Here is a 14511-nt window from a genome sequence, read left to right as displayed (position 1 = left end):
TGATTTTCCTCATCAAGGACCATGGGGGGAGTTAGGAGCTTTCTCAGCCTGCATTTAGCAACCTTTAATATCCTGGGGTCACTGGAAAAGTTGCTATCAAGCTGACAGTGCCTGTACAGACAGGGATCCTCGCAGCCCACGCGCTGTGTCAGCAGACAGAGGATGCTGCCAGGTCCTGGGCATCTCCCCATTTAAACACAACCTGGGTGAGCAGGGAGTGCAAGACAGCCAAGTGCTAGGTGAACAATCAAGGAAAACAGACTTTTTTTTCTAGATTTTTATTCATTCTTGTCCTTGCAATTACCAACTCTATTTAAGATTATTACTCCACAGGGATTTGTATGTCTGAGACTGTGAGAAACTGTAATGGTTCTGAAAGCAAAGTAATACTTAATAGTCCATTACAGCTTAAAAGATTTATCTGTCACACTGACAAGTATGCTCCAAGGAAATGCCCCCCGCACCCAAGAGTTCCCCCAGGGAGATACCAGGAGGTTGCCCAGGGCTGGCCTCAAGACATAGGCAGCCAAGGTACCTACATGTGGACAGCTATTTTGTCCTAAATCTTACCCAAGGATGAAGAATTACTCTTACAAGCTGTCTCACTGCAGCCAGGTTGTCCAGAGAAATGTCTTCTGAACTCAAAGGAAGAAACACTAATGAGGTCCCCCCTTACTTATTATTATTTCTGTGACTTTGGCATCGAAGGGTTTTTTTGTCAATTAATGCCCAGATGGTGTTGCCAGCACAGTGACCTTCCAAAGGTCATGACAGTTCAAGAGATTTTGTTCTTTAATTAGTCCAAAACTGAAAATGCAAGCTGAGAAAAGCACATCCAACATGTACTTAAATGACAGAAAAAAATAATTGCCATCAATATTATTACAAGTAATGCCAGCTCCATTACAAAACTGGTGGCATTAAACTCTACTTAAAAATGAGGTTAATAATCTGCAAAAGTGAGTTCTAAGTAAAAACCCTGTAGTTTAAAGGTGCAGTATTCTTATCATCTGGAAACACCTGGATTTGAGTCAAAACTAAAAATGAATTTGGTAGTCTGTCAATCCACTTCCTAATTCCTAGTCATTTGTTCATATCAAAAAGCCACCAGGCAGAAGTGCGTGATGGGCAGTCCCTACTCAGAAGTGACTCAGGCCTGGAACAGGGAGGGTTTTGATGTGTGAATTGAAAAACGATTGCAGAGCAGTATCAAAAGTTTGCAGCAAAATTACTCATGCGTGCCTGGCACCCTCAGCTGAACTCTGTAAGCATTGCTTACTTGCCCTTGGGAAAAAACCCACAACAGTCCTTGGCACAGCAACTCGAACCATCCCAGAGGAGGCACTTTTAAATGTCTAGGGACAACGTAATGCTCTAAGTTGCTCTCATATTTTATCTCTGGATTGATTAATCTGACACTATATTCTGCACTTCACCTGGCAGAAGAGCTTACTCAACATGTTTTTCTCAGTTGCAGGACAGTATCTTTTCCAGGCTGTAAGAGAGAAAGTTGCTGTGTTTTAAAATAAAAGAAATAAGTCCCAACACATTTGGGTTTTTCTTGGTGTTTTGTTTTTGTTTTAAGTACAAACACATAAAAGCCCTATCGCCAAGACAGGATGCAGAGGAGGCCAGACTCTGGCTCTTAGATGGATGTGATACTTCAGACCCCTGAATATTTTGCTAAGCTCTGGAGAGGATCAAGATTCAAGATGCAAGCTTGTGATTAACCTTTCCTCTTTTCTGTCTTCACCTATCTCCCTCTTCACTTTGCAGTCTTTCTGGCTTGTTGTTTGTACTCGATTCCCTAGCCACAAATAAATTCGCGACATGGGGACATGGATTCCGTTTTGGACGCTGACTGACCACATATCAGATGATGCAGCAGGTACCCATCAGGTGCCCACGTCAGCTACAACGGGATTTTCTTAGCGCCTCCTCAGCCGTATACAAACCATCATAATCGTACACTATGCTTTCTCTCCTATTTGAAATCGCTTAGCATTCCATATTGAGACATAATGGTTCTATATTTTTCATAGAAAATATTAACTAGCATTTAGACTCCACACTCCAAATGGATTCAGTGAAGAAGCGTTAAGCTCACTTTAAATATTTCTGAAATTTAATGTGAGATGGACAGGTAGACAGAAAGTTTTTCCAATGTGGCTGGCAGCTGTTTTTTATTCATTGAGGCCAACAGAAATAATAAATAGAATTGCATGGCTGCCATGGACTGAAAACTGTATTAGAGACAGATACTTCTGTGGCCTTTATTTATCTGTGGCTTACTCATATGTTATAAATTAACATTAAGCTAATATTATCCAAGACAGCTTTCCTGAAAAAATGCATATATGAACTGCTAATAAAATAAGCAAAGGTCTCTTTATATATAGCCATGTCTTATTCTATATAAAAGCATTATTTTATATGGTGATTTATTTAGTAACCAACAACATTCCATTTGAGGAAAATAATTAAGCTATGCTGGTATGAAATCTAGAAAAGAGACTCTCCTCAACATTTTTCCAAAATAATCGCCTGGAAACAAAGTTTAAAATAGTAATGCTGGTAGACACTTAACTATAGTGGAACAAATGGTACCATTTAATACATAATGTAACTAGCACTCAGCATTAGATATCAATCATGATATGTGTATGTTATAGGAGTTCTTGTTTTGATCAAGAAAAAAGCTCCTTTCCTGAAAACGTCCTCTCTTTCTACCTTAGTTCCCTGTGGAAATGAACTTTATGGGTTTATACTGCTTGTCCATTCACCATTTCCCTCTGTTAAAGTCTGAATCTATTCTTAGTTTTCAATTAAGTTTAGTTGAGACATAGCTATGTCAAAGATAAGTACATTGCCCCTGCATCTGACGATCTTGTACCCTGAGTTCGGCAGGTACTTGTCTGGCCTGCACAAGCTAATCTGGTTGGCAGAGACAACTTAAAAAAGAAAAAAAAAAAAAAAGCCTTTTACATGCCACTGAGAGAAAAAGATTGTAGGAAGCAATGAGCAGAATATCATCTTGAGAGACACAGTGCTCAGGGTCACACAGCACTAGACAAAACCCAAAAGCGAGGCTTCTCTCCCATGGATCTGGGATCCATTCATTCAACAGAAACAGTTCTGAAGCTTCAAGAATGCCCTGCTAATGCTTTGTCCACTCAACAGTGTAGGGTACTTCCTCCTCATTCCATGTCCTCCTTTAACCATGTACAGCACTGCTCCATCCAGGTTTCACATCTGAGTCTCTGATACAGATTCATCCTAATCAGTCAAAACACTCCCACACCCCTTCATACTCTACAATGCTAAAAGATTTGGTTTCAAACTTTACTACTCTACTACTACTACTTCAGTCATATGAAAACCTACTTGTAGATAAGTATTCATCTGCTACAAGTTGTCACTAATGGACATTGCCACACATAAATGGTATCTGTACAAGATCAAAGTTCAGTACTTGGTTTCCCGTTAAAATACGTCTAAGGGAATCAGGAAGTAATGATTTACCCATAAAACCAGCAGGCCTATGCCCAAATGCACCTACAAAACATATGAAGAGTCAATATGTCTTACTACAGCATAGCGAAGAATCAAGTAAACAATGACAAGTTATTTCTCATTAGGTTTGTGATTTACTTTGAGCTACAATGTTGGATAGAAGTTGTACATATGCTTAACTATAGAGCAGCTTGCACTTACTAAAAGGAAGGAGGTGTACACCACAGACAGGCATTCTATAGTCTGATCGTGACAGAAATACTGAAAAATTCTGTGCAAATAAGAAAAAAAGTTTGGCTAAAAGTACTGAAAAAATGCTTGTGTCATAAAGCAGTCTGAGTCACATCTCTGTTTTTGATGAAAAAATATTGATAGGTATTCAGTATGGAATAAAAAAAGAACCCAAGTGCTCCAGTTTTGAGACCATCTCTTACTCATACATTCATTTGCAAAATCTTTACAAGGGAAAAGAAAAATTTTTTATAAATATAACAAAGTTTCAAACACAAACAGATTTTTAGGATGCTCATAATGAAATGGGTATTATGGAGATTAATGATAATGCCAATTATTTATTCTTTCGTTATTTCTTTTTATTCTGTATAAATAATCATCTCGAAGAAACAAATTAGCAAAGAACAATGAATTTAAAATCTTTTTTAAAGCAGTAGAGTAGATTGAATTTTATGCCTAATAATAATAATACCTCATAAACCCACATGATCTCTCTGTATAGGATTTATTTGCTGGCAGCTGAAGTCAAAATGCATTATGTAATGGTTCATTATGTGGTCTGAACTCTTAACAAGAAATTCAAAATATAACAAATGTAAGCAAGATGGAAATGACAGTCCTAGATTTCATTTCTTTCATGCTAGTGGTCAGACCAATGATGCTATGAAAAGCTGTTAATTTTAACAAAGTTTGGTGAAATTTGAGAAAATATTTGTTTGGGATTCCTGCTTACATATGTGCAAATATAAAAACAGAGGTGCCCATATAAACTTTCCTCCCTCACTGGAAGTCTGAGTTTAATTTTTACCAGAGGCAGGGAGGAGGAATACCTGCTGGAAACAAGAAAAGTAGTCAAGATTGCAGACTAATTGCTTGGCTTCAGTGATTTCAGGATTAGTATAGGGCATGTAAAAATGGTGAAGCAGTAGCATTGAGCAGGAACATGAAGAGAGACTGTATGTTAAATGCTGAAGTTTTGAGAAAGAAGCATTTTTCAGCATTAAGGGACTCAGATAATGCAAAATGGTTCGAAAACATTTTTTCTTAACTCTCAGCAACATCTAAAATAGTTTCCAAACTGAACATGCAGTGAACGAAGGTGATCCTGTTTCTCACAAGAGAAGTGTCCAGCTAAAAATGCACTAAATGAAGTTTCAGAAAAAAGTATGGAAAAGGGGGCTTATTTACTCATGTGAAAGATTATTGGTTTCTTGAGATAGTTATTTCCTTGAGATTACAGATAGCCTAATCAATGATCATCCTTAAGATTCTGAATTTAACATTTGTCTTCTGTTTTGTTGGTTTGTTTTTTTGGCAAGAATCATATCAAATATATAAATATATATGTTTAAAAATTAAGTTATAGCAATAAATTTAAAGGTTTTGTTTGTTTGTTTGTTGTTTTATGTTTGTTTTTTTGAGAAATTCTGAAATGTGTAGAGATGATTGGTCAAGATCAGGACTGTGTTCTCAAATAAGGAAAGGGAGCTCAGTTCTTGAATTTGTGACTGCATGTGCTCACTGCATGTGACATGCAAAGCCCTGAGGAAGAGCTCTGCTGCCTGGGTAAAAAGGAAAAGGGAAAAGTCCTATATGCCATGAAGTGGTAGAGCACAGATACATGGAGGTGGAAGGTACTGCTGTTAGCAAAAGGGAATTTTCTTGTGTTAGCAAAATGGAATTTTCTTGGCGGACTCAAGATGGGAGATGTTCAATGGGAGCTGGCCTGAAGAAGAGTGTGGAAGCTGTGCGTGCCAGCAAGCTCAACAAAAGTTATCACCTGTGATTACAGGAATGGGGGAAAAGATAATCCGTCAAAACATGACAGGAGGGTGGGGTTCCATTCAAGATGAGGACACCTAAATGAAGCAGTCTGTCTGTGTGTTTACATGTGAACCAGATACCTGTGCCCTCTAATTGTCAAAATAGATCTGATATTCACAGTCAATGAGGTTTAAAGGCAATTTATCTCACCCTAAATAGGCATCTATATTTTGCAGCCAAGTTGGTGGGTGTGGAGGAGATGGAAAGGCAGATGACAGATTAATGCTAGGTGAAATCAAAGCTTTATTTATAGTCTTAAGCCCCCTTGTATTTGAAAACTAAGAGACAGTAGAAAGGAGGTTGACATAAAAAGAGAGGGTTAAGAGTGACAGAGACTGCTGATTGAGATGGGTTAGTAAATAAGTGAAATTTGTAGTAATGAAATCAATGAAATTTGACATATCTGATCCCAGGAAATTTCAACAGCTGTTTAATCCCCAAATGGGATAAAGAAGTAAATGTTTATTTTTCTCCAATATGGAAAGTTTAACAAAAACTGAACTTTCTAAAACCTGAGATATTAATGTAATTAAGGCTGAACTACCTTTCAATATTAAACTACATTTTTTACTGTCTTATGGGACTTGTAATTCTTTTTCACATTCTCTTCCCAAGAATGGACTCTGTGACTAGACCACTCACAGAATATGCCTGTAATCATACAAATCCTGTGTGTCTGCTATGTAATATGACTTTACAGAAAATGTAGCAGCCAGGAAATCTAGCTCACAGAAAAGAAGGGGGCAGAAATATAACTTCTACAGTACTCCATGGACAAAAATTAGTTAACCGATTATATATATATATTTTTTTTCTCATCATAATAATTTAAGAGAAGTATTCCAATTCAGAAAACCCAAACATTAATTCATATTTTCAGGAGACAAAACACAATTAATTTTAATGAAGTTGAGATTTTCTGGAGGAAATCAGAAATGCACGAAAAATTCTAGTCCTTTTTCCATAATTGCCAGGTAATTCTACCTATTGCTATTACGAAACTCAGATAGGCACCACACAAACAGACAGTAAAAGGTATCCTTGCTTCAAAGACCTGCCACCTAAGTATATCTGACAGAGCAAAAGTCAAAGTAATTTACAGAATCTCACACAGAATTTCCATGACAGAGACAGAACTAAAGATCAGCCCTCCTGACCTACAAAGGGTTTTAGAGCACTGGATGTCATTAAAGGAAAAGAGAAAGAGTCCACAGCACGGAGGCAACGAAAGCTTGACTTCGTAGAGCTTGTCAATCTCTTGGCAAAGGCATGTGAAATTTTTTCCAAGAGGAGGGTTGTGCTGGAAGATTGGTTTGGATTTTGCAAAGAGAAATGAGCAAGCACTGGGATTTGCAGACACAGAAGCCAGAGAAAATGAAGAAATCATATTTGGCAAAGGAGTATGAAGAGCTGAAAGTGGAAGAGAAGGGATGACTGGAGCAGAGGGGGCCCTCAATATCACTAGCCCAGACCATCAGGACTCAAATACTGTACGCTGCTTGGACCTTGTCTGGTGTGGAAATTGCGTGATGGTGGCAGAATGAAGAAGATTTGGCAGGATTTGCACTGAAAGGAGAACACAAAAGTTGGGTTGTTCAGAATGAAAACCTGATAGCAGAATCTGATAGGTGATAAGGACATCATAAGGTATCTCAGATGTGACAAAATGAATGTCAATGACAAACACAAGTTATGCAGATAGCGATAAAGAAGCAAGGTAAGTATCATTTCCTATCTAAACATTGATATCTTTCTAAAATTTTGTATCTCTGAGTGACATGTGCCAGAATAAATCATAAAGTGTAACAGAAAAGATGTTTGGTATTAAAAAGACCATCTATCAAGCCACAGCTGAAAGGCATGTGAAATTAATCCTTGTTCTGACATTAAACAAAAATTCCAAATCCCCATGTCCTATAACAAAGTCCCTCAATGGTAAGGTACAGTCATTTTAAGGCATATCAGTGATTTTTAAGAACCTTTTCTTCCGCAGGTATTGGATTAAAAAAACAAAAAAACAAGAAAAAAACCCCAACAACAACAAAAACCAAAACAAAGCCACAATTTTGAACAACCAAAGAACCTTAGGAAAAGAGAGGATGTTGCAAGAAAAATCTCTGTAAGAACAGAAGATCTCTCACTGTAGTATTTTAAGCTTCGCTTCAGGTACTTTGCATTAATGAGATGGGAAACTCCTAAAAGAACAATATGACCCAGCATACTATAGTAATTCAATAATGTGGTAGTCAAATAACTACAAAATAATGCTGTTTCTTTAATGCGCTGATCTTCATTTTTTACTGTTTCAGATACTTTGGCTTTTTTTTTTTTTTCTAATATATTTCTTTTTTTTTTTTTTTTTTTTTTTTATCTCGGCATACAACAGTTAACAGAGAAAAAAAAACAGGCAACACGCATTTACTCCAAGTAACTCTGTGATATGTTACTCCTTAGATATTGGTGCATTTTTCTTCTGCTTTTTCCCCTGGTATTCCTTAAGCAGCAGGTAAAGATATAGCTTCATATAAGGGATGTGAGAGATTTATAATGCAAAACTCATGTGCCCTTGTTTTGTTTCAGTAACACTCCTGTGGTATTCACTGTAGAATTTACTCTGAGAGCTAGAGTTGCCAGTGCTAGAATAAGCATCACAAAATCATTCAGACATGCAATTTCTGATGTCAGAAGAGAACGTCAGAATTACTGCTGAAATAATGAAGGGATTTTTGGAACATAACAATCTTTCAAAATGAAGTCATTCACAAAAAAAACAGGAACGTTCTTTACTGAACCAGTGACCCTGCATTTCATACAGCCAGCAACTCCTCAGTGACCTCTTTATCAGCCCCAAACGGCACTGAGTTTTATTTCTGTTAACAGTATTTCCATTAACTGAATTAATGTATTTTGGAAAATTTAAAATAAATGAGATGCAGTTTATGAAAATCCATTAACGCATTTAAAATATTTAGGAATGCTTTTAATTAAAGCACATAGCATGCATGCATTTAATCCTCTGTATCTCACAATAATAAAATAAGTAGCAGTCTTTAGAAATCATTACTTCTTAACTGGCTAATTGAACTGACACTGAAGTGAAAAACAATGAAAAAAACCCTCCACAGAAAAAGATCTATTACAATACATTTTTACTTCGGCTTTGTTAAATGATTTTGACAACTGAGACTTTACCAGAGAAAACAGAAATTATACTAAATGCATATAAGCTAGTTCAATAAGATCTGTATTATTTCATATCTTTGAATCTGTCAATATAGTCTTCTCTCCTGCACAACAGCTACAGCTCCTTTAAGCATCCTCCACAGCATTTGTGATTTAAAATTTTAAACCATTAACAACGCAGTACCCCCCAAATCCAGTCTTGAACTCTGACAGACACTGATCTCTTTTCTCCCACCCAAATCCAGTTTTATCAGACACTATTTTGTGTAAATTGGCTACTAAATAGCATAGCACTGTACCTTTAAATACAAATCAAACAATATTCATATTCCCACGGTGCTGCTAGTTTCCCTTATGCATTGAATCGCCTGTAGATTAAAAGCTCAGAATCTGAAAAGGGATTCTGTTCTGCAGACCAAAGTTCTCTGTAGGAGATGAGGGAGAGGGTCAGTCCCGGAGTCACACACACAACAGGCAGAAAACACACTTGTGATCCTCAGCTTTGGATAGCATCAGAAAGGGGAATAAAAAGCAGAAACACATGGCACACTGAGAACTGGTATCACTTATGGCTTCTAACCAAAGCAGCAATTAAACACCTTTCATCTTTCCCCAAATGCCTGATTTTGAAAGAACCGAGAGAGACACGCACACACACAAAGGCAAATCCCCTCTGAGCAGCAAGGAAAACTTAATAACCTACCATTTTCTTTGCACTCTTCTGGAGGTTTAGCCTTTTTCGCAAGTCGTGGATCCAGCCATGATGTTGTCTTTGTGTTATGGCTGAAAAGAAAAGAGATCACTCTGAGCAGACACATACTGAAAGGAATCAAGTTTATTCCTTAAGAAAAAAGGGTTAGTCCAACAAAATTGCAATCGATACACTTAATTTGCTTACTGGTTCTAAGTAGCCCTGAAGGAGGTGTAAGAGTAATTGTGCAAGGCAGCTGTAAATTTGGCAACCTCAGCTCCCTGTCCTCAAAGCAGCTATTTTTATTAAAATCAACTAGAATGTTGCCAAGTTAACCTCATTGAAAATGCAGAACTCATCCAGAGCAAAAGGAATTTATTACAAATACAGTGTTCTCCCGTTGAACGAGTGCAGGCGACAGGATTCTGTAGCATTCTCACAGTTTTCGGATAGATTTATTTTCATCTTAAATCTGTCCTTTTCATAAATACAGGTTTGTTATTTCTCACCAGCAGTACTGGCTAGGCATAGCAAAAGTGATGCAAATTACAGCATGCTCCTGCAAAGTCTACATCTCTGGACAGAGTGATTAATGATACTTTGTTTAACAAACCTTTATCTCTCCATATATAATCTTTCTATCGAGATAAAATAGATATGCACAAGCTGAATGAATCATGTGGCTCCTTTCTACACTCAGAATAGATCTTAAAGGAATCAGCCATGAAATAGCGTTGAACTGGCACAAAGTGTTTTCTGGGAGAATATTTTGCCAAATGAATTGATACTTAGCAGAGCTAATGACATCTTTTCAATGTATACTTTCCCCATAAGCATTTGAATTTGGAGCAAAATTCTTTAAATATATTAAGAAAGGAAGACTATAAAACAGAAAAGGATATGATCATTACTCCTTTATGTTTTGAGATGCCTTGCCTACAATATCATCATTCAGAGTCACTTCTAACACATTTTATTTATCTGTTACATCCTAGGAGGATGCTTGTTCCTTACAATTTATATGGTATTGAATTGTTTAGTTTATTATTAATTTGCTATGTCATCTTAAAGTGTACTTAAGACTTCTCTTATAAACATTGGTACAAGATGTACAAAAACAGGGGACCTGGCACACAATGGATTAGGATGCAATTGGTAATTAGTGAGTTACTGATTAACTGATACAGTCCATGTGGTCCAAACACCACTGCTTCACCTCAGGAAAAATAAACATATAGAACCAATTCCTTCTCCCACCTCGACTCCCTGTTTAGTCCATGGCAGATAACTTTGCCTCGATTTCTCTCTCTCTTTAAAAGCTGAGTGATACTGCCTACTTCTCTACTACCCACTTCTCATTATTATTGTCATAATATTAAATCTTCCTCCACATTTTGGATGAGGAAAAAGGCAGATAAGAGCCATGTATGGATAAAGTGGCAACTAAAATGAAAATCAAGGCATTCAAATTCCTATTTTAAGCATGCCCTAGTCTAGAACATCATTCACGACAGGTGAAGAGGATAAACAAAACCTTCCCCTATTTTGAGAAAAAAGCTGTAATTGCAGAGTATGAAGAATGATAAGTCAAAGGTAAGGTAAATTTGAAATGATGCCAGCAGCTTGTGCTTGATTGCAAATGTAACTAAGAGGCTTTCTCTGAAGCTCTGGCTGCTTGTGGTCTCCTGTAGGGTTTATTTTTATACTGCAGTCACAGCCTAACTGCAGCTTGTGCAGACATACTTGAGCTAGCTTTAAATTAACCAGGGGAGATACTGGCAACCATGTCACTGCAGCAGCATGGAGCTCAGCGGGGGCTCATCGCCCCGGCATCTACTGAGCTACTTGGGTGTATCCAGCAGCGCACACTGAGCTTCACACTACCGTGGGTTCCCCCTTAGCAGTGCCAGAGATCAGGGTGAGCTTGGACGTACCTGTGCAAGCTGCCATCACGTCTCTGGAGCGTGGGCATGTCTGCACAACAGCCGCTTTCTCCCAGCTACTAATTCAGAATGATTTTAGGGACCCCCACTGGTTGCAGGGACTAGGTCAGATTCACAGATAGTTTCTGATGGCTTTAAAGGAGCAATAGATGTATGACTACTAATAGTAATGTTTGCTGTAGTATAAAGTGCATCACAAATAATTTTACAAAGGAAATAAAAATCATCGCCTGTATTTTTAAGGTGGGAACATGGAGTCAGAGAGTTGTCAAGCCACTGTCCACAAACACCAAACAAGCCAGTGGCAAAGACAGCACTAGAAGCCAGCTCTGTTGCAAGTTATCTGGTCGGTGTTTTCCTCGCAATACCAGACAACATCAGACCAGACCAATTCACCAGCCCTGAAAAAACTCTATGACACTTCTAGAAAATGCCTGAGAAATGAGTTGTCAGGCATCTGCAAAGATAGGCGCCAAGCTGAAAACAGGCCAAATTCAGTATTACTGTTTAAAAATGTGAATTAGTTGAATTACAGCTTCCAAGGCTTTTGCTGAAACTGAGAACAACAACAAGCAAATGGTTATGCTTCCCTTTAGTACAAATGTGTCTTCTATAAACCCAGAACTGATGTCTGCCAGTTTTGTGCACTGTGGCCATTCTAAACAAAACCATAAACAAATTTAGAAGTCAACAGCTTTTCCAACAGAAGAGTGATCCTTCAGTCTACAGTGAAATTTCAAAGATTAAGAGGGTTTCTCCTCTATATCAGCTCTTATAGCACTCATTCTCATGTTCTAGTTGCTGTCTCTCAAACCCATCTACTTAGGAAAAGCAAAACTCATCCACAAGAACTTTTATCCATAAAAAATAACTGAAGGAAAAAAGCACATTTTGAAAAACACCTCCCTCCTCCTTACCCATCTCTCTGCCTGCTCCCTTGCCCTGCCGCTCCACTTTATTATCTGTACTAAACATGCATACTACCTCTTGCAACAGGACTTTAAATGCTTCTACACAGGTGCTCCAGTGGGTAAAAAATATTTTCCTGTTCTGAAGACAAACCCTGTTTGAAAGAAGGAAGAGTCAACCCTACCTGTCTTCTAACACCATTATAGTACCATCAGTGTCTTCTTTAGTGCTGCATAGCGCTGATTGCTTCAGTCACCTTAGCAGCCAGGCACACAACACACAAACACTCCTACAATGAAGACAGACACAACTACTCTTGTGCTGTTCTCAGTAAAAGAGGGAAATAAGTAGCCCTGCATTACAGCGTAGTGCTTTTTTAATATGTCTACTTCTGTTGTAGGCAGGAGGTTTATTTGGTAGGGTACTCTTCCAGCCTCTTGCGTGTCACTTTTAAGGCGTGAGTTTTAGAGAGATGCTGCTCTTGCCATAGCTGGTGCTACGCTAGCACTATCCTTTTGTTGTTCAGAATAAGCCCCTGTTAGCTATCTTCCATCAAGGACTAGAATTGGGGTTAGCCAACCATAGAAACAAAAGAGGGGAAGATTCTGTCCCACACAGACAGGACATGTTGGGAAGGAGAGGAATCACAATAGCACGGTGGTGCCAGCTTGCTGGATGTTCCAGCGCAGGCTGCAGGGACATCTCAGGGAAGATGTCCTGTGTCTCAGGGCTCTGGCTGTTCCCTCTTCAGCTCTGCAATGGACTAGAATCTGTAAAAGCTAAAGGGGATCAATATTTACCTCATAAACAGGTTTTAATATAATTTAGAAGAAACCTTGATAGTAAAACTTTAACTATGGGAAAGAGGACAGATGGAACACTAAAATAGCCAAATTAACACCAATGGCGAAAGTAGCATTAACACGTATCTGCTGCATAAGCACTGCACATTAATGCTTCTTAAGCAGTAACAACTTTCTGAAATGTACAATATGTGACCTGCCTGCCTTAAACTAGATGTAATCATCGATGTCCGTTTGGAAAGTCTTACAGACAGACCAGAAGGAAAAGGGGCTGGGAGTTTACAGATTAGTTATGAATGAATTTCAGATGAATAGCGGAGGCAGTTGTGAAATAAATGCACAAATAGGCAGTCGGAGCAGTTGTCACTGACTGAATGAGAGTGAAGTCATGCAACAAAAGCATTCTGTTAGAAATACAGCTGTGGCTCCACCAGCATTTTCCACTGGCCACTGTTTCATTACTCAGCAATAATCATATCTCCTCATGAAAGGGCAGGTTTAGAATGTCCATCCTTACACAAGTTCAATGACTTGAGTACAAGCTAGGACAACTGAGATTAAAGATAAGTGCTGGCAAATAATCCAAGCATGTCTTAGAATCTGTCTTAGAAAATTCCTAATCTTGGAAAGTCTGAAAGCAGTCAAGGAAGGATCTCTTGTTTTGCTTCAAGCAGGTGGAACATAGGAATAGCATAACATATTAAAATTCATCCTAATTTGTTACCTTCTAAACAAAATAGAAACCACTTATAGGCCTGACGTGTATTGCAAATTTGAAAAATAATTAAAAAGAAGTTACCCAGTAAAGCAGTGTAGCTTTATATTGTAGCGAAAAGTCAATAAAATAATTATCGCTGAGTTAACAAATCCTCCCTCTTTACCAAGTATTTGCATTCAGCAGAAATAGTTTATTATAATCAGAGTTCTCCGGCACCAATTATAGACAATTTTAAATGTACGTGAAAACAAAAAAACCCAGCCAGTTTAAGCAGAGTGAAAGAAAGCTCAGAATACTTCCCAGAAACCCTGACTCAACTCTCTGTTCTTCTGCAGCTTTTCTTTGTAGCTCTGCTCTAAGACTTTGCGGAGACTGTTTATGCCCCAGTTCCCCGTTATCACCACTGGAACCTGGTACCAGGACCAGAGCCTCTCCAGAAGTCTCACTGTACACTCATCCACACCTTTAGGAAGGAAAAACAACAGAACTGTGGCCTAATTTGACCATGTATTATCTTTCTATTGTAATTATTTGCTAGACAGTATATTATTTTACTTAAGGTTTGAATATAATGGATTTGCGTTAATAATCTGTCAGTTTAAAGCACTTTGAGAGATAGTTTCTTGTACTAACAAAGCCTTCCTTCTTGAAACATTTTTGAAAGGAATATAGAAAGTAGTTACTGACAGTAAT

General features: G+C 38.0%; 1 protein-coding gene across 5 annotated transcripts in view; it reads right to left on the bottom strand.

Annotated features, from left to right (window-relative positions):
• MAGI2 (membrane associated guanylate kinase, WW and PDZ domain containing 2) overlaps positions 1-14511 on the bottom strand; it is a 741411-nt gene that overhangs the window by 217425 nt on the left and 509475 nt on the right. For all 5 annotated transcript variants that reach the window (XM_082044483.1, XM_082044484.1, XM_082044485.1 and 2 more), the window contains exon 6: positions 9458-9537. In XM_082044483.1, the coding sequence (XP_081900609.1) occupies positions 9458-9537 (80 nt within the window). The remainder of the gene's footprint in view (positions 1-9457; positions 9538-14511) is intronic.

Source organism: Streptopelia decaocto (genome assembly GCF_964273445.1).
Source record: "Streptopelia decaocto genome assembly, chromosome: 1".
NCBI lineage: Eukaryota > Metazoa > Chordata > Aves > Columbiformes > Columbidae > Streptopelia > Streptopelia decaocto.
The sequence above is the reverse complement of the archived record's forward strand: the minus strand, read 5'-3'. Positions and strand labels throughout refer to the sequence as shown.